Source organism: Charadrius vociferus, unplaced genomic scaffold (assembly GCF_000708025.1).
Source record: "Charadrius vociferus isolate BGI_N301 unplaced genomic scaffold, ASM70802v2 scaffold1119, whole genome shotgun sequence".
Lineage (NCBI taxonomy): Eukaryota > Metazoa > Chordata > Aves > Charadriiformes > Charadriidae > Charadrius > Charadrius vociferus.
The window spans coordinates 3725-22316 of NW_009649964.1; the positions used below are offsets into that span (position 1 = coordinate 3725).

The window sequence follows — 18592 nt, forward strand, 5'->3', positions numbered from 1 at the left end:
TCTCATAGACAGTCCCATCCTTCTGCCATTTTGAGATGAGACTCACCTCACCTGTCTCCCCTCTCCCCTTAAATCTAGCCAGGTTGATGAAGCCTTCCTACATCTGCCAGGCTTTGGGGCTGAAACTCCCACTGCCCAGGCCCTGCACAACAACTGCTGTGGTGGAGGTTGCCATCTCCACTGTGGCTCAGCCCCAAAGGCCTAGGGCACCCTTCTGCCACGCAATCTACATTTAAGCTTCTTTGCAGAAATCCTCAGTTACTGCAACCCCCTCACAAAAACCAATAGCACATGGCCACTCTGTGTGTCCTGTGGCCATTGCCTCAAACAGGCTCTCCCCTTTGGTTCAGTGCTGGGCCGTATCCAGCCTGCCACACTGCTCCCCCATATGCATGATGGGACCAGACCTAGGGCTTCTCTCATATAAAAAAGTACAGCAGTAGCACATTTTTCAGTTCAGAGAAGGGAAAATAAACCAAAGTTTAAGGCAGCAACCTGTAAGTGGAAAAGAAGGATAAGACAGACCCATGAGGCACAACAAGGGGCAGGCCAGCAGCAGAGAGCCATGCCTGTCATCAGAAATCCATGATGCATGAAGCATTGCAGGGGAAGGAGGAAATCCCTCCACAGAGCCTGATGAACAGTGCTGCTGCAGCAGCAGCAGCAGCAGCTCCCCTCTTCCCTAATCATAGTGGGGCCACACTGCACCACAAACACCAAAGACAGCCCAAGAGCCCCTTGTGGCTGCCTTCAGGTAGGGCAGATGAAACAGGGAGAAGTCCTTTGCTGCAGAGGAGCCAAAGCAGCAGGAGACCAGACAGCTCAGGGCCAGCATCAGAGAAGCAAGAGATACCTGCTATCAGGCTCTCTAACTTGGTGCTTCCAAATTAGGGCAGGGGAGAGAGACTGCCAAGCCCATTTCTTCTGTTAACTTGGGCTAAGAGGCATAAGAATGAAGAGCAACCTCAAATGCACCAGGGAAGCATGCGTACAGATGGGCTCCACCAGAATGAGGAGTGCTCAGATAGCATGTGAGACACAGGGTTTACAGAAGCAGCACAAGCTACGCTGCACCAGTCCCACACAAAGGAACTGCCAGGGCCTGGATAGAGTTTTGTGGGATTTTTATTATTTTTTTATTATTTTTGTAGAATTTATTTTATACAGGCTAGCATTGTACTCTTTGCTAAAGCTGCTGATTCTGCCACAAACTAGAACAGAAATTTCTCAGAAATTAAGTCGGTTCCCCTCCTTGTTAATTCCCTGTCTGCCTCCCAACTGAACACTGGTCTGAATTGGTGTTTGCAGAAAAGATTCCCTGTACAAAGTCTGACATGCAGCTACACTGTTCTGACTGAGGAATAAAGAAGCCGAGAGTCCATTGAACAATGGATTTTTTCCCTGTATAATGTGGACTGATGTGGAGTTTGGTCCAGAGGACAGCGAGTTAACCGTAGAGATCATCGTCATTGTCTTCACTGTACACATTGCCCCCGCTGCCACCTCCTGTGCCTTGGCTCGGACCGGTGCCACCCTGGTTACCCGATGGGAACCTGCGTGCAGTGGTGCAGAAGGGGAGAAAAGAGATGCTGTTCAAAAGCCTCCTCACAGCTCAGCACAATCCCCTCCACGCCAACACCCTGATGCCAAATAGGACAGGCAGGAGAAATGGGATAGAGCCTTATGGCACATCGTGCAAAAGGCTTATACGGCTGCTGGATGTCACTCATGTTAAAGGAAAAAAGGGTTGATGGACTTCAGGAGCACTAACAGAGCACCTACAATTGACCTGCAGCACAGCTTACACCTGCCAAATGCTCAGCTGACTGCTGTACATGCTGGGGAAAATAGGAAAACATAGTGGAAGAGGGAGTTTATTACCCAGAATCCTGCAAAAAGCTGCCTTGGTACTTTGTTCTGGGGCTGGCTGAGACATGCTGCCCTCCCCCCACTCCCCCACAGTTACCTGAAGCTGCCAAAGCCACGGCTCTGCTGTAGAGTCTGTGCAAACATCTCATATTTCCTGATGTCATTGTCACTGACAGAACGCCGAGCAAAGCGCATGGCCTCTTCAAAGTGATCCCTGCGTATCTCGGGAACTGGGTCATCCTCCTCCACTTCCTACAGCAGGACAGAGGGCCCAGGTGAGCTGTGTGCTCAAGCTCTGTGGCCTGACAGATGCCCACAGCCTCCCTCTAGGCCAGGATGCTCCAACACCCATCAAAGTAAGGGCTGGAGAGGGACACCGTGGCAGACCAAGTTGCAGCTGCAGCAGGGGCCTTCTGAGCAATGCTGACAATGAAGCACCCCAGGAGGGCCTCACCCTCCCAACAAGATGAGAACAAAGTGCTCCAGCTCCACGCTCTGTGCTGAGAGCCCACTCATCCCCATCTGAGGATTATGGAAAGCAACATATCCTGCCTCACCCACGGGCAGAGGTGGGCTGCCTGTCTCATGAGCAGGGAAAGTTCAGAGTACCCCACTCACCATGGCAGAAGGGTTGGTCTGCCTCTCACGTTCTCGCCTGATCTCACTCTCAATAGACTCACGGATGGCCAGTTTGCAGGCACGCTGGCAAATTTCTGTCAGGTCAGCCCCCGAAAAGCCATTGGTCATCTTAGCTAGGAAATCCAGGTCGACATCCTAGCAGGAAAAAAAAAAAAGAAACAACCAAACAAAAACAAACCAAAAGAGGCCTGTCCTTTACACCTTACACCCTCAAGTGACAAAGAGGTGTCTTTAGATCCCATGGTATCAAGATGCTGCCTTAACTTTAGCCAATTTTGAAAAGACGAGCTGTTAAGGTTCTTGGTTTTGGGAAAAGTTAACCACATACAAAGACAGGCCACACTCCCCACACACCTAGCAAGACCCTGCAAAGCAGCTGTAAATCATAGAATATTTAGAGTTGGAAGGGACCTTAAAGATAATCTAGTTCTAACTCCCCTGCCATGGGCAGGGATCAGGTTGCTCAAAGCCCTGTCCAACCTGGCCTTGAACACTTCCAGGGAGGGGGCATCCACAACTTCTCTGGGCAGCCTGTTCCAATGTCTCACCACCCTCACAGTAAAGAATTTCTTCCTAATATCTAATCTAAATCTACACTCTTTAAACCATTACCCCTTGTCCTATCACTACACTCCCTGATAAAGAGTCCCTCCCCAGCTTTCCTGTAGGCCCCTTTTAAGTACTAGAAGGCTGCTATAAGGTCTCCCCGGAGCCTTCTCTTCTCCAGGCTGAACAACCCCAACTCTCTCAGCCTGTCTTGATAGCAGAGGTGCTCCAACCCTCTGATCATCTTTGTGGCCCTCCATTGGACCCGCTCCAACAGGTCCATGTCCTTCTTATGCTGGGTGCCTCAGAACTGAACACAGTACTCCAGGTGGGGTCTCACGAGAGTGGAATAGAGGGGGTGAATGCCTCTGCACTCTTCAACCTCAAGAAGAGGCAAGTTGGCTTGGGGATTTAGGATACGATTCACTCATGTCTCAGCATTAGGAGTCAAACGAAATACTGTCAGACTGGAAATGGAGATGGGGCACAGGCAGACCAAGACAACCAACCTCCTCCTCCTTCCCCTCAACTGAGGGAATAGTACTGCAACCTCCTTTGAAGCTTTCCTTCCCAACAGCACCTAAAAAGGTAAGCTTGGCATAAAATAGCTTGAGCTCTCACTTGACATCTGCTTTTCTCTGATTAACTATCAGTTGCATTATTGCCTGCTCCCCAGGCAAGAGACGTATAGCTCTTGCCTATGATAGAGTTCAGCAACAATTAACTGCAATGGTTCTTCTTCAATTTCCATTTCCCACCCGTTTTCTACACTTACTTTTCTTTCAGAGTACAAGAATCTTTTCCATCTTGCCATAACAGGCTTTCCTGTTCCCACACCACGGGCAGAACTCCACTATGTGATAAAGACTTGCTGCGCTTACACACTAACACTTAGCTTTGTTGATACCTAGTCTCAGAGCTCAAACCTGCCCCTACCTCTTCCTTTCCATCCTTCAGGGATTGAAGGTTTCCCAGCTCTGTACTGCGTGGAGCAGTCACCAGCCCTCTGCTCTGTCCACAGCTTGTGAGGAGCATGTGCAGCACACAGCAAACCCAAGTCAGACACAGTCAGGGTGCAGATCCTACCTTGGCAACTGGCGATTTCCTTAGGTTGGCTTTAAGAATAGCAACCCGGGACTTCTCATCAGGCAGGGGGATGTAGATGAGTTGATCTAGGCGGCCGGGGCGCAAGATTGCTGGGTCAATGATGTCTGGCCTGTTGGTGGCACCAATGATGAAGACATTTTTCTTGGTGGACATGCCATCCATCTCTGTCAGGATCTGGTTGATGACACGGTCTGCAGCACCACCACCATCTCCAATATTCCCACCTCGAGCCTTTGCAATGGAGTCCAGCTCATCAAAGAAGAGCACACAAGGAGCTGCTTGGCGGGCCTGCAAAAAGCAAATGGTAACAATTACTCCACGTTAATACCAGGCGAGGAGCACGCTGATTTCACATTAAGCCTACCCTACAATTAAAGCAGCTCAGAGGAGTAACAGAGCACTGCTGCCACAAGGAGAGCTTAGAGGAGCTGCTCTGGAATAGTCTCCTGCCACACAAACCCTCAATTAAGTTATCCTGAACAACAAGCTGTATTTCCCTAAAGCTAGGAGCACTGTGAACCAAGCAGAAGGGCGGTAACTCCAATGCCTAGAGGGAAAGCTGGAGCCAATTTGCCTGGACCAGAACTCTCCCTGCAAGATCTGGGGACATCAATTGATTATTTAGGCACTCAAGTATCAGTAGGTAAGATATATCAAATGGAAGGGGGAAATCCAATCGCTGTCTTCAGCTACCTAATGGGTAGTTATAGGGAAAAGGGAGCCAGATTCTTCTTCAAGATGCACAGCAAAAGGATGAAAGACCACAGGCACAAATGGCTGCAAAGAAAATTCCAGTTAGAAATAAGAAAAAAAAATTTCTTGACAATGAGAGTGCTCAAACATTAGCATAAGGCCCAGAGAGGTCAGGGATTCTCTAACCCTAGCACATGTTCAAAACACAAGGCCCTGAGCAACCTGATTGAATTTTTAAGTTATCTCCCTGCTCTGGACAAACAGCTGGACCAGATGGCCTCTGAGGTTCCCTCTCAACCTAGATTTTTCTCTCTCTCACTCTCCTTCCAACTTTGTTCTTTCAGCACCTTCCCTGACCACAGGAGTGAGGATTCCCAAGATAATCCATGCAGATACCCTCCTGGGACAGGAGGTCACACTATCTATGGGAGAAATGGGCAGTAGGAGTGAGCTCCTTTCTAAGCCATATATTTTGATGGAATAGAATTCCATATTTCAGTTGGAAGAGACCTACAATGATCATCTAGTCCAACTGCAGAAGAAGAAACACCCGTAGCATGTTTTGAAAATCTGTAGATGGTGATGGCTAATGAGGTGTCAAAGTAAGTTTTCAGGGATGTGGAGAATATCTACGCCACCCTAATGCTAGCCTCACTGCTAAGACACTGAGGCATTTATCATCCTGTAACAACAGATACAAAGTGCAGCAGGAGAAAACCATTTAAATAGCTGTTGCCAAAGAAGATTAATTCCCTAACATCAGGAAAGCAGCCTCTACTCTCAGTGCAAGTGGGGAAAACACAAAACAAGAACCAGGCCAGTAAGACATGTGCAGTGGAGGCTGTTTTGGGGGTATCTCAGCACAAACATAGCACAAGGAATAGAAGATACACTTACCTTGTCAAAGATCTCACGCACGTTAGCTTCAGACTCACCAAACCACATGGTGAGCAATTCTGGCCCCTTGATGGAAATGAAGTTTGCCTGGCATTCATTTGCAATGGCTTTGGCCAGCAGTGTCTTACCACAACCGGGTGGCCCATAGAACAGAACCCCTTTCGATGGGGTCATGCCAAATTTGAGGAACTTGTCTGGGTGCTCCACAGGATACTGAAGAAGAACAAACCAAACAAACAAAAACCTCTTGTGATAAGCCAGAACAGGTCTGTACCTTAGAATAACAGAAAGGTTTGGGTTGGAAGGGACCTTTAAAGATCATCTAGTCCAACCTCCCTGCCATGGGCAGGAACATCTTTCTAGATCAGTTTTGTTTCTGCTCCTACCAGAAACACTACCTGAGATTTCTGGTGGGTTAAACACAAGATTCTACCTGCTCGGTGCCACTGGAGTTTTTAAATGGGCACTGGTTTGAAAAGCACCACAGCTAAATTGTAAAGCTGCCTTAAACAGTCTATTTCCACCTATGAACTAAGTACCAGTTCAGGTAGTTTTCCATCACACGTAACTCCAGCTTGACTCTGCCCTGCAAAAGCAAAAGGGAACAGCTCATTATCTAACCTATTTGCTCTGCCCTCCAGAGACAGGCAAGATGTCTGGTGTGAGCATTTGTCCTCCGCAACAAGGTCAGAGAGGCGATGATTTTAACGCCAGAAAATTAGACTAAAAAGCAGATTCTTTTATTCACAGACAGGCTGTTTCTACAGTGCCAACTGAAAGCAAGAACATATCAAACCCAAACCACCACAATGCAGGCAGGCACCAGAAGTTTCCGCAGACCATTCATGACTTTGTTCCAGCCTCTCCTTTCATAGAAGGCTTCACAATTACTTCTTACCTGTCTCTATGCCAATGCTGATGGAAAGCTCTCTGTATGAGAATCTTCATCCACTTTCTAGCATATAAAGCCACCACATAACAGGATTCTCAGCAGTGGTCCTTCTGCTGGTCTCCGCTTAAGAGGAGCGGAACTGCTGCTGTTTCTGCATGTAGCTAAGCACCCACCCAGGATGTCACTGTAGACTCAGCTAAGGAAAGCCTGATGCTGCTTCCCAGCACCTTACTCTCCCTAAGTTCACCAAGATGGAACAGCATGGTATTTTCAGTCCATTACAAGAAAATACCATAAAAACTCTGCATTTATCCTGTTCACAGCCCAAACAGGAATGTGAAGAGGTTCTGGATTTTATTAATATAATTATTTTTCAAGCTGACTATGCAAAAATCTGTAGGAAACCCTCACCTGTACAAGTTCCTGGAGTTCTCTCTTTACATCTTCTAGACCACCAATATCTTCCCAGGTAACTTGTGGCACCTCCACCACAGTCTCCCGAAGAGCAGAAGGGTTGCTCTGGCTCAGAGCCCACTATCGTTAGAAGAAACAGCATTATATGTATTCTAACACGTTATGTTCACACGCTTCAGATGAGCAATTAGACATTGCACCCAAAAGAAAGAGGGGCACTCCTGCATTACCCTGAAGTCATCCATGGTCACAGCCAGCGAGTTCATCACTTCAGCATCGATGGTTTCATCCTCTAGGTCTATGAGATCCATCTTCTTTCTTATAGCCTGAAGAGCAGCTTCTGAGCAAAGAGCAGCCAAGTCAGCACCAACATGGCCATGGGTCTCGTTTGCCACCTGAAAGCAAAGCACTGACTATGACTCACAGGGGTACAAGGAAGCGCTCCGCAAGGGCAATGCATGCTCTGGTCACTCGCTCAGAGGTGCAACAAAACTCTGGAGGACAGGAACATCAGTGCTCTGCTGCAAATTCAAGACAAGCGCTATCATATATTTAACAGGCAAAGACACTGCTGTTCCACCCCCTACTTCAGATCAAAGCTGTAACTGGAATTCAGATGGTGTGCAGAAAGATAACCCTGAGGACTGCAGTTCTTCATTCAGGACAGAGATTACAGTAACCATCCAGTATCACCACAATGTTCACCCAGGCTTGCTTTATTTTTAAAGAGAATGCCACAGCAAACAAACCCAGGAGGACAGTGGCAAGGCACTTCCAGACTGGGATGATACACATTTGTTTCACTTAACCATGCCATTCTTCACTAGCGAGTGAGGATTTTTGGTCACTGGTAAACTAGTTAGAAGGAAACCCAGAGATCACACATTCACCCAGTTTCATGCTGTCCTAAATGAGCAGAGACAAACTTTCCTAATAGCACTCTACTCACCTGTTCCAGATCCACATCATCAGCCAGTTTCATATTTTTTGTATGGATCTGCAGGATCTCCAGTCGCCCGGTGGCATCTGGGATACCAATATCTACCTCTCTGTCAAAACGACCTGGGGAGTACAAAACATATGTTGAGCTGCTGATTCTGCAAACTAGAAGAGTTGCAGTTGCTGCCTTCCTCTGACAGAGGAACATGATGACAAGCTACAAACACATACCATTTCAGAAAACATTCAAGATTATATAAACACAGAGGATTTCTGTTTTTTCCGAGCCTCGTTCATGAGAAAATATGCTTCCCCTAACCAACACACCATGAGACATTTTTGTTTATTTCTACCTTTGTGTCCTCAGCACAGAAGCCCACAAATACTGAGAAATTTAATTTCTCAGAACTTTCATAGCAGTACCCAAGTGGTAAACTGCCCCAATATCCAGGGAGACAGGAAACCTACGTATTACTGCAATATTAACTAAGGTACATACACCTATCATTTTCCTCTAGCCATAGCTGTGCATTCAAACACCTCACTACACATTTAAGAGGCTGTTTTTTCCTGCAAACTCGACTGGTTTGCTATTATAGACTTTACCAACTGGTCATACAACAGACATTCATTCACACTGCAAAGTTTCAAAAACCCGAATCTGAGAAACTACCAGACTTCTCATCAATAAAAGTAAGAGAAATTAGACAATTCAGAGCCTTCTGCAACCTGAAGCATGAACAATCCCTTAAGCATTTAGTCCTGAAGTAGCCTCACCTAATTGATGAAGTGAAAAACCACGCTACCCTTTAAGTATTTCATTATTTCTACAAGTTCTAACTTAATAAAGCACAGAAAATGATACCAAAGGTTGAAAGACTAGAAATGAATTTCAAACAAGTAGCTGGAGACAAGTCAATATTTTATGTAACGCACAGAAGATGTTAAATATTAATTTCTGCTCAATCTTTCCAAGGCCCCTGAAGCATAGCCCACGACAAAGTATCTGATACACAAAAAAAAAAGAGATGGCAATCGTGGTTACCAAATCGCCTGAGTGCTGGGTCAATGCTGTTAGGTCTGTTGGTAGCTGCCATAACGATCACGTGTGCTCTCTGTTTCAGTCCATCCATAAGAGTCAACAGCTGAGACACTATGCGACGTTCCACCTCTCCATGTGTCTATGCAGAGAGAAAGTAACGATTAGACCAAAAGCTCTAAAATACAGCATAGGAGCTAGTACTGCACCAGAGCAAACAGATACAACAGACGCAAGCTCTTAAGAAACATCATGAACTATATCAGATTCTTCTGATATCCAACTTCTGACATCCAACTGAATTCAAGCGTTAAAGTTAAATACTGCTTTACCCTGTAGTCAAATGCAGAGATTCACACCAGCTGTTACCAAAAACCAGCTGTTACCTCCTTTACCTTCTACAGGCTTTCTTTACCTTCTCTCTCTTAGGAGCAATGGCATCCAGTTCATCAATGAAGATGATGGCAGGAGCGTTCTTCTCTGCTTCTTCAAAGGCTTTCCTCAGGTTGCTCTCAGACTCACCAGCCAGCTTGCTCATGATCTCAGGACCTGAAAACATAACAGCACTGTGGCACCCAGAAGAGAGGCAGCTAGCCCCAAGGCATGCAGCTGGTGTGGGTTTGTGGTTGTGGGGTTTTTTTGGTGGTTTTTTTTTTTTTTTTTTTTTTTATTATGATGTGAGAGTATCTATATTTCAAGCCAAAGCAAATACCATCAACCAAGTTCACTAAATTTTCAGCTGAACAGGTAAGAACAGCATGCAGAATTACTTTCTATCATTATTCTGGTGTTTTTAGTTTACTCTAACAGAATGCAGCACTAGATAATGAGCTACCTTTAGCTGCCTCTTTCCTTACCCTATTTCACACTTGGTGAGCTTCTCTGTAATGTGCCACCACACACAGTTAATGCCAGTCCTAGCTTGCAAGAGAAGCAATCAAATTATATGGTGATGAATTATGAGGGTAGTGAAGAAAAAAGCTGTAAAATATTGAAGCTGTCTTTAGCTTGCATTACACAGTTATACATTTACCGCTAAGAGCCTATAATTGAGTTTAAAAAAAATAAACAAAGAAAACCCCCACCACACCAAACCCAAACCCCATCTCCTCTCAAAAAATTAAAAAAAAAAAAAGAAAAAAAAAAAGAGGTGTAAGCACATTAATCCCAGAAGGAAGGACAGTATTCCTCTGAGATCTCCTACAATGAATAACACTAGTGCAGGCTCACAGATTTATTCTGTTTTTACAGATTTTTCCATCATGCTGATGGGAGTGATAATGAAGAGAACAGTATGCTTTTAAGACATCCAAGAAAAAGAAACCTGACCCTCAGGAGTGCAAAGCTGCTAGCTGAAGTGCACCAACTGCAGGGCCACTGGTGCAGGCAGTTTCATTACAAGTAACTCACCAATTCACACCATCTCTGTCTACAGCACTGCCTGCAGCTCCAGGCTTGGGACCAGCAGACAGAGAATGCATCACTAATTCTGACAATGTTATTTCTATTCTGCAATAGAAGTACAAGTGCCTAAAGAAATGTCTGGCTCATTAGCATGCAGCGAGTGACATCTTCCACACACTTAGGAAGTACATGACAAGGGTGACATATGGTTAAAACCAGTCCATTTACATCTCATATCTTGAGATACAAAGCAAGTCACTTCCCTACTGCTGCTCACTGCTATGCCATGCTATATACCCCTTTGCTTTCACCTTCATGGATCTAAGTGATTGAAATCAGAAAAGAAAAGCAGCACTCCTTAAGTACAAATGTTCAGTTATTCCAGCACTGACTGTAAAATGGGACAGAAAAACAGCTAGGAAGATTCAGAGTCTGGTCCTTACTGGACATAAATCAGTATCCATCTCGACTGCTACAGGTGAAGAGTGATCAATAGGAGGTTCTGTCACTTGTAGCTAAGTCCCAAGGTACTCATTATAGCTTTCAGAACAGTTCCTCCCAATTAATATTATGCGAAACAGAACAGGTCTTGTGCTTTACTTGAGGGGAAAAAAAGAAATCCACAGCAGACCAGCTTCTTTTCTGAATGGAACATGCTGGCAGCAACAGAAACAAGTGTCCTGCACCCATATACATAGAATAATCTCAGCACTTCACTCCCAGCTCTGCCCTCAACAACATAAACAAACATTCTGCCAGACAGACTTCAAGTCCCTGCATCTCAAAGCTGTCTTTCCAACCAGCCTGCTACAAAACTATCAAGCTTAAGGGAAGCATCATTACAGACGCTTCCACGCAAATGGCCTCTACGTGTCCCCAGAGGCACACTTCAAAGAGGTAAGGAAGGATGTCAGGGAGACAACGTGGCTCTATAAGCCCTATTAATACCATTCATTATCATGAGATGGATGAATGAGCACACAGCAGATCTGGGGCCAAAGCAGCCATAAAACTTACCATTGATCAGGAAGAAGAAAGCCCCTGTTTCGTTGGCCACCGCTCGGGCAATCAGTGTTTTACCAGTGCCAGGAGGACCATACAGCAGGATCCCACGTGGAGGCTGAGGACAAAGGCAAGGGACTTAGCTGGTGAGCTAGTACGTGAATGCCTAAGGAGCTTCACAGTGAAGCCGTAAGCATTTGATAAAGCCAGTTCAAAATTGTGATGCAAACTCATGCAACAGCTGCCATCCCAGCACTGCTATCAACATCCTTACTACTTTGCATGACACACAAACAAAAACCTTGCCAGTAACTGACAGTGCTGATTCAATGCATCCATCTGCTTTGCAAGTTGCCAGTACTTTTAATCTATGTCCAAAACATGTCAGGAAATACTTTCCTAACACCAGCATTAAAAGAAAAAAACTCCAGAAAATTACTTATTCCCCCTCCCAATACCTCATAAACCTCCAACATCAAGAGTCATCTGCAAGGGCAAGCCCAGTCATCCACCTGGTGCACACGGGGACTTACCTTCACCCCTATAGCCTTGAAGAGTGCAGGGTGTCGGAGGGGAAGTTCCACCATCTCTTTGATTTGAGCCAGCTGCTTCCGGCAGCCACCAATGTCATCATAGCCCACTTCATTCAGTGACTCTTCTTCATCCTACCCAGAAGGAAATACATTAATCATTTGAGTGAAAACAATAGTTCAAACAATCCCTCCCGGTCTACAGAACCCAGGAATCCAGGTTTTTGCTCGTTGACATTTCTTTGCTGTCTTGAGAGTCTCACTTTCAAGTCTTCCTGGTGTCTTCTACAATTGTTTCTTAGCTCTCTTGTGGGAAAGTAACAGAAGATTGGTGAGGATGATTGTAAACACGCTCAACACCTGGGGTGTCAGAAAACACATAACTCACACTAATAGTTGTTTAGTCTTATGTGCTTGACAAGCAAAACATCTGTGCTTAGATAACATAGGCCTGTGATGGACTCAGAGGCACCTTATCAAACATGCTTGAGATTCCTGCCCTGCTGTCGGAAAAGACTAAAGCACAGTGGAAAACTACGCTTGCTTGAATCCCCGATATAAAGGCAAGAACAGCAGGTTCGAAGTCTCTCTCGCTAGCAAAAACTCTCTATCAAGGACCGAGCTCTGTGGTGCCTGCGTTCCCACTTGTGTGCCTCTGCCTGGGTGCTGCTTCAGAGATCCCCCAGTTGGTGAGGTATCGAGATTAGATTTACTCCTTGCATTTCATCTGTGGTTTTGTGGTTGTTCCTGCATCCTGCCTGTGTTAGCTCACACATCTCTCTTCCCAGACATGCAAAGGGAAATGCCTGCACGTACCTAGACCTCACTGAAGCCCACTCTCTTGAATGACAGCCTCTACTGCCAGGACCCCTACAGACTCCAGTGCAAAACAAGTTGTGTGACCCTCTGTGACTAACAAAGATACCAACAGACAATGAAGCCCAGTATAAAATATACTTAATCCTTAAACTGCAAGTGATATTTCTAACTTCTTGACATACCCTAGCTACCATACAGTTCAACATAGTGTTTTCTTTTGAGATTGACTCAAAGTAACAGAGAATGTTAAGATCCAGATGTGCAGATTAGACTGACTATAACCAACTCTTTCAGTATAGCTCTACAGCATCCATTCATTTGGCTGTCCAAATCTCTACTGGCCTTAGTTATCTGTAACATTAGGCAACACTAAAATAATACAGCCTGGAATCTCAGAGGGGCTCAGTCCAAGCCACACAAACAGGAACTACTACTTCAAGCAGGTTGCCCTATCAAGCGCTGAAGGTCTCTGGGTCTGGAGATGCCTGCCCTCTCCAGGTCTTGCTCCAGGGTTTGTGGAAACCTTTTTCCTAATATCTACTGGGAATTTCCCTTGATCCAGCTTGTGCCATTGCCTCTAGTCCTGTCCCTGGGCGCAGCTCTTGGAAGAGCCTGGTTATCCACCCCTTCCCATCAGGCAGTTGCCAGTAAGCCTGCCTCTGCCTTCCCTTCTCCATGCTGCATCAACCCACTCTCCCAGTTGCTCCTCATTCATTCTGACCTCCAGCTCCTCATCATTTTGGTGGCCTTGGCTGAACTTGCTCCTATCTGTCTCTGCTGAGTCCTGAAGAGCCTAAACTGGACTCATCCAGTCCCCAGACATAGTCTCACAAGTGTCAAATAGATGTGAATTTTTCAGAAGGCAGCTAACTACAAACCAGCACTCACTCTGATTTGCAGGTAATAAAAAGGCACTTACTTTATGAAGCATACAACCACCTTAGCTCATTTCTCTGAGATTTCCTACTCTGTAACAGTAAGGTGGCCAAGACCTGACAGACAATCCACCCAGGCTGCCTCAAGCTTGGGACACTCAAGGCTAGATACCTTAAGGGACTGGGGAGAAGAAAAAGAAAAATAATTAAAAAAAAAAAAATAATCAACCATTTAGAGATTTCAAATTTCTCACCAAAAAAGCACTAATTGCTTTCTTTTCACATGGCATGAAATTTAACAACATTGTAAGGCCTCCCTGCTATGGATCAAGAGAACTTTGGAATTAAAAGATGCATCTAAGTCCAGCATGAGATATCTGGAAGCAGATGCAAAACCAACTATTGCCAATGTATGGCATCTCATCAGCAAACCTAAGCATTGGTGCTATCTCAGCATCTGAAGAAGGAAACTGGAAGCACGTTTCTCTGACTACCTTCAGCAGCAGCTCATCTCCTGAAACCAGAGGTTTTAATCATTACATTCAATACACAAAATGCCAAAATAGGAACTGCAAACACTTCTGCTCTCAAGGACTGTTACTGAAACAGTTTTCGGACAAAGGGGATTCAGTAGAACTGCATGGCAGGATTCTGCTCACCTCTCGTTTGATGGGCTCTCCTTCACAATGGATCACTGTGTCCGGAGCCACTATGCAGTAAGGACTTGGATCTGTCTCCACCACTTTGAACTCCACTGCACGCATCCCTCCACGCACTAAGAAGATGTCACCTGTAAAACCCCACATTTTAGTAGCCTGCTGCAACAGATGTCTGCAAAATGTCAACCCTTGTACTACCAGCAACCCAAGAGGACAAGGAAGTGGGTTACACAGGCGTACACTGCTGGCATTTTTAACACTGCTCTGCATTTTAAACTCAAGAGCTGCATGTACTGTGACTGTCCAAGCACCATTTAGATTTACAGCAGTTGAAGTTCTCAAATTTCATCCAGAAACAAACAGCAAACAAAACCAGCAAACAACAGAAAAGAATACTCTGCCTAAATACAAAACACAAAGGCAAGGAATCACATTTCTTTTCCATTTGGTTTCAATTTAACATTTCTAAAACAGGCAGAAAGCCCCAACTTAATAAAAATTCAGTTTGAAGTTATTATAACTAGTTGTTACTAGTTATAACTGGTTGTATCCAGAAGCAGAATAATATATAATACTGCACTATGACTCCTGGCTAAACTGGGCTACAGAAGCTGGATAACTTCAACTTGTGTTTATACTGTATTAGGACCTATTTGTTCCAGCAGAAGTGCTACTAGCACAACTCTAAAAGTATATTTGTTTTTTATGCACTCTCCCAGTTATTAATTAAATGGCATTGAAAAAGTGAATTTAGTCAGGACGCCAGCTAGTATATCCAACCAATTGATTAATATGCAGGCAACTCCCCAATCCCATAAAGTGGTAGCAACTCAGGAGAAAAATCTTATTAAACTGAGCTCTACCTGAGCCTTTTCTGATGCTCTCCCATTCCACATAGCAAAAAACCACAAAACTATCAAGCTTCTCTGCCAGCCAGCAACAGATATCACCCTTTCTTCTGAAGATTAGGAAAAAAATAAATCAGCACCAGCAAAATCTCACCCTACAGATGTCAGTCTAATGCTTCGTGGAGATCTGTGCAAGCTTCTAGAAATCCTCTTTATTCAGTCTCAGGACTAGCTCACACTCACTGCCATCAGGATTTCAATAACAGGTGCTATTACCTTTCCTGATGGGTCTGTATGCTTCCAGGAAGTAAGGCTTGAGATAGACCTCAAACAGATTCCCCGTGATCCCTTCTACTGTGTCATCAATTGGCAGCACATGGATACGTTTGCCGTATTTCACATCTGGGCAAGGCTGGATGCTGCAACAGAAGAAAACTTCAGTTAGCCATATCATCCTGGACTTACACCCGAGTCTGGAAAAGGCAGTGATGTCCCTTCCCAGGCCAGTACAAATGCCAGAAAGGACCCTCCAAAGCCCTGGCGAGACTTCCCACCTACACAAGAATGCTGACAAGGCAAAAATCACACCCATCAGAGATGTAATCTTCACAACACATGCTTTCCTTCACTCCTCTCAGCCCTATTCAAAACTGCTGGGGAGTTTCATACTTTCTTCCTACCTCCTGCTCTTCTGTAGCCCCCCTTGCCATCCCCAAGGCACATTCACAAGTTACTAATGCAGCCTAAAGATCTGCAAGAGTCGTGAACGAACTTTTGTTTCGACAAGGAGCTACTGGTGAACAAACTGTAAGAGAAAGGGAGCTGAGGGAAACTTTGTTCCTTCCTCACTCTCTCATAACTTAATACAAAGAAGAGCTCCCATTGCTGATAACCCTGATTCTGAGCAAAGGCTCTCACAGTACCAACCAGGGGTAGACAGGTGTCTGTCAAGTCCCCTTTGTGGAGACTGACATTTAGATTAAAGTCCGAAGGCCCCTTCCCCCTTTTTAAATAAACATTTTAGCTATTATTTTACAATGTAGGCCAACAGCCTACTGTAGCGACACCTCAGAGTATCAAGCTGTGGCAGAGAGCTCAAAGCTCAAAGCTCAAACTGGCTTTGTAGGCTAAGAAAAGCCTATGCGGAACTGCAGCTGAGCATGCAACTTTTCATACACTACTTTGTTCGAGACTCTTAATAGATTCTTTTACCATATGCTTTACAGAAAGGATGTAGCAGAAGGGTAAAGGAAAAGACAGCCTGCCCCAGAAGGAAAACAGTTGACAGACTACAAGCAGGAAGCAATTAGCACACGAATCTGGATTTTGGCATAAATCAGGCTACAGAAAGTAACACAATAAGTACTTAAAGATCAGCAAGAAAAACTCTGAGGGCAAGAGGTGTGAAAGTTCTCTGACCCTTGCAACAAAGCTAAAGACATCGGTAACACATCTGAAAGGCTGAGAACCACTACAGACACAGTCCCAGCAGAGGAGGGGAGAGCATAGGCTGAACCATCACACTAGAAATTACTCCAACAGTAACCTCACATCAGGTTAAAGTAAGGGTTCACCTTTATTTTAAATCCACAGACTGGCTAAAAGCACTAGTCTGTTCCAACTACAGTTGTGTTTAAAACTTGCATTTTCTAGTGGTAGAGAGATGGGTGGAACAGACTCATTCCTCTCCTCTACCAAGTTCGTATGAAACACATTTTGCATTTTAAGATTATTCCAGATATCACCCCAGGAAGTCTAATGTCAGAAACCAGGCTCCAATTTTCCCAGAACATGCACAATATTCCAGATTAGGAAGATGCTCAGGAGGAAGAGCTGTCAGCCCTTACATATTTAAGCCTGCAAATTAGCATTTTTATGTTTAAGAAATGCTCACGTTTTCCCACTCCCATAATAGAATGTTTTATAACAAAAACTGGAATATAAAAAACCTTCAAGGATTTTTATCCTATCCTATTTGACTGCTTCATGTTTTTGTCACTCATTTCTAGCAAGTTTTAACTTCTGTTTGTCATAGGGCAGCTAAGTGCTTGAGCTAACCATACTATGAGATCAATTACAACATTGCTTACTGCTTAGACAGGAAAAACTTGTGAATTCATCTGACAATATAAATTTGGGAAGACAACTGTGACAACAGTGGGGTAACTGAACTACTTAATTTAATGACAGGACCTGAACTCGTGAAGTTCCTGAAGAGATTTCAAGAATCTTCAGCATCACTTTTTAGTATTAATCTGAATATGCATACAGCCAGAAACACATCCAAAAGTAAACTGAGATCCCCAATGATCTTGAAACACACACTTGAAAACATTTCTGTAATCTCCTCTGGAAGATGTAAGAATACCTCCAGCAGACCTTGTCTCTGCTACAGACTGAATCAATTCAGAACCAGCACACAAATTATTTAGCCAACTCAGGGATATGCAAGTTAGCAAACTAGTCCTCACCTGATCACATCACCCAGGCGTACTCTCAGGTTGTTGCGAACAACCCTATTCATGCGAATCTTCTCATCTGAGCAGGTATCATCTGACAGAACAATGCAGACCGCCTCTCTCCTCTTCTTTCCTTTTAGCAGAACAGTGTCTCCTCTGAACAGTTGCAATTCGTCCATTTTTGCCTGTAAACAATAACAGCAAGCAATCACAGAATGGTCAGGGTTGGAAGGGACCTCTGGAGATCATCTAGTCCAACCACCCTACCAGGACAGGGTCACCTACAGCAGGTTGCACAGGATGGCGTCCAGGCGGGTCTTGAATGTCTCCAGAGTCGGAGACTCCACAACCTCTCTGGGCAGCCTGTTCCAGTGCTCTGCCACCCTCACAGGAAAGAAGTCCCTCCTCATGTTAAGATGGGACTTCCTATATTCAAGCTTGTGCCCATTACCTCTTGTCCTATCACTGGGCACCACTGAAAAAAGACTGGTCCCATCTACCTCACACCGTCCCTTTAAGTATTTATAAGCATTGATAAGATCCCCCCTCAGTCATCTTTTCTCTAGACTAAAAAGACCCAAGTCCCTCAGCCTTTCCTCATAAGAAAGATGCTCCAGTCCTCTGATCATCTTCGTAGCCCTTTGCTGGACCTTCTCCAGCAGTTCCCTGTCCTTCTTGAACTGGGGAGCCCAGAACTGGACACAGTACTCCAGATGTGGCCTCACCAGGGCAGAGTAGAGGGGGAGGATGACCTCCCTTGACCTGCTGGCCGCACCCTTCTTGATGCGCCCCAGGATGCCATTGGCCTTCTTGGCCGCCAGGGCACATTGCTGGCTCACGGTCATCCTGTTGTCCACCAGGACTCCCAGGTCCCTTTCCACAGAGCTGCTCTCCAGGAGGTCAGCCCCCAACCTGTACTGATGCATGGGGTTATTCCTCCCCAGGTGCAGTACCCTACACT

General features: G+C 45.1%; 1 protein-coding gene across 1 annotated transcript in view; it reads right to left on the reverse strand.

Moving 5' to 3' along the window:
• Positions 1-1109: 1109 nt before the first annotated feature.
• Positions 1110-18592, reverse strand: part of LOC104292231 (transitional endoplasmic reticulum ATPase) — a gene marked incomplete at its 5' end in the record, with an annotated part of 19507 nt that continues 2024 nt past the window's right edge. Inside the window, 15 exons of the mRNA XM_009891568.1 lie at positions 1110-1553; positions 1967-2121; positions 2488-2643; positions 4141-4449; positions 5752-5964; positions 7055-7177; positions 7288-7452; positions 8007-8119; positions 9042-9177; positions 9451-9584; positions 11457-11559; positions 11975-12106; positions 14325-14455; positions 15449-15591; positions 17644-17816. Of these exons, the coding sequence (XP_009889870.1) occupies positions 1448-1553; positions 1967-2121; positions 2488-2643; positions 4141-4449; positions 5752-5964; positions 7055-7177; positions 7288-7452; positions 8007-8119; positions 9042-9177; positions 9451-9584; positions 11457-11559; positions 11975-12106; positions 14325-14455; positions 15449-15591; positions 17644-17816 (2292 nt within the window). The remainder of the gene's footprint in view (positions 1554-1966; positions 2122-2487; positions 2644-4140; positions 4450-5751; positions 5965-7054; positions 7178-7287; positions 7453-8006; positions 8120-9041; positions 9178-9450; positions 9585-11456; positions 11560-11974; positions 12107-14324; positions 14456-15448; positions 15592-17643; positions 17817-18592) is intronic.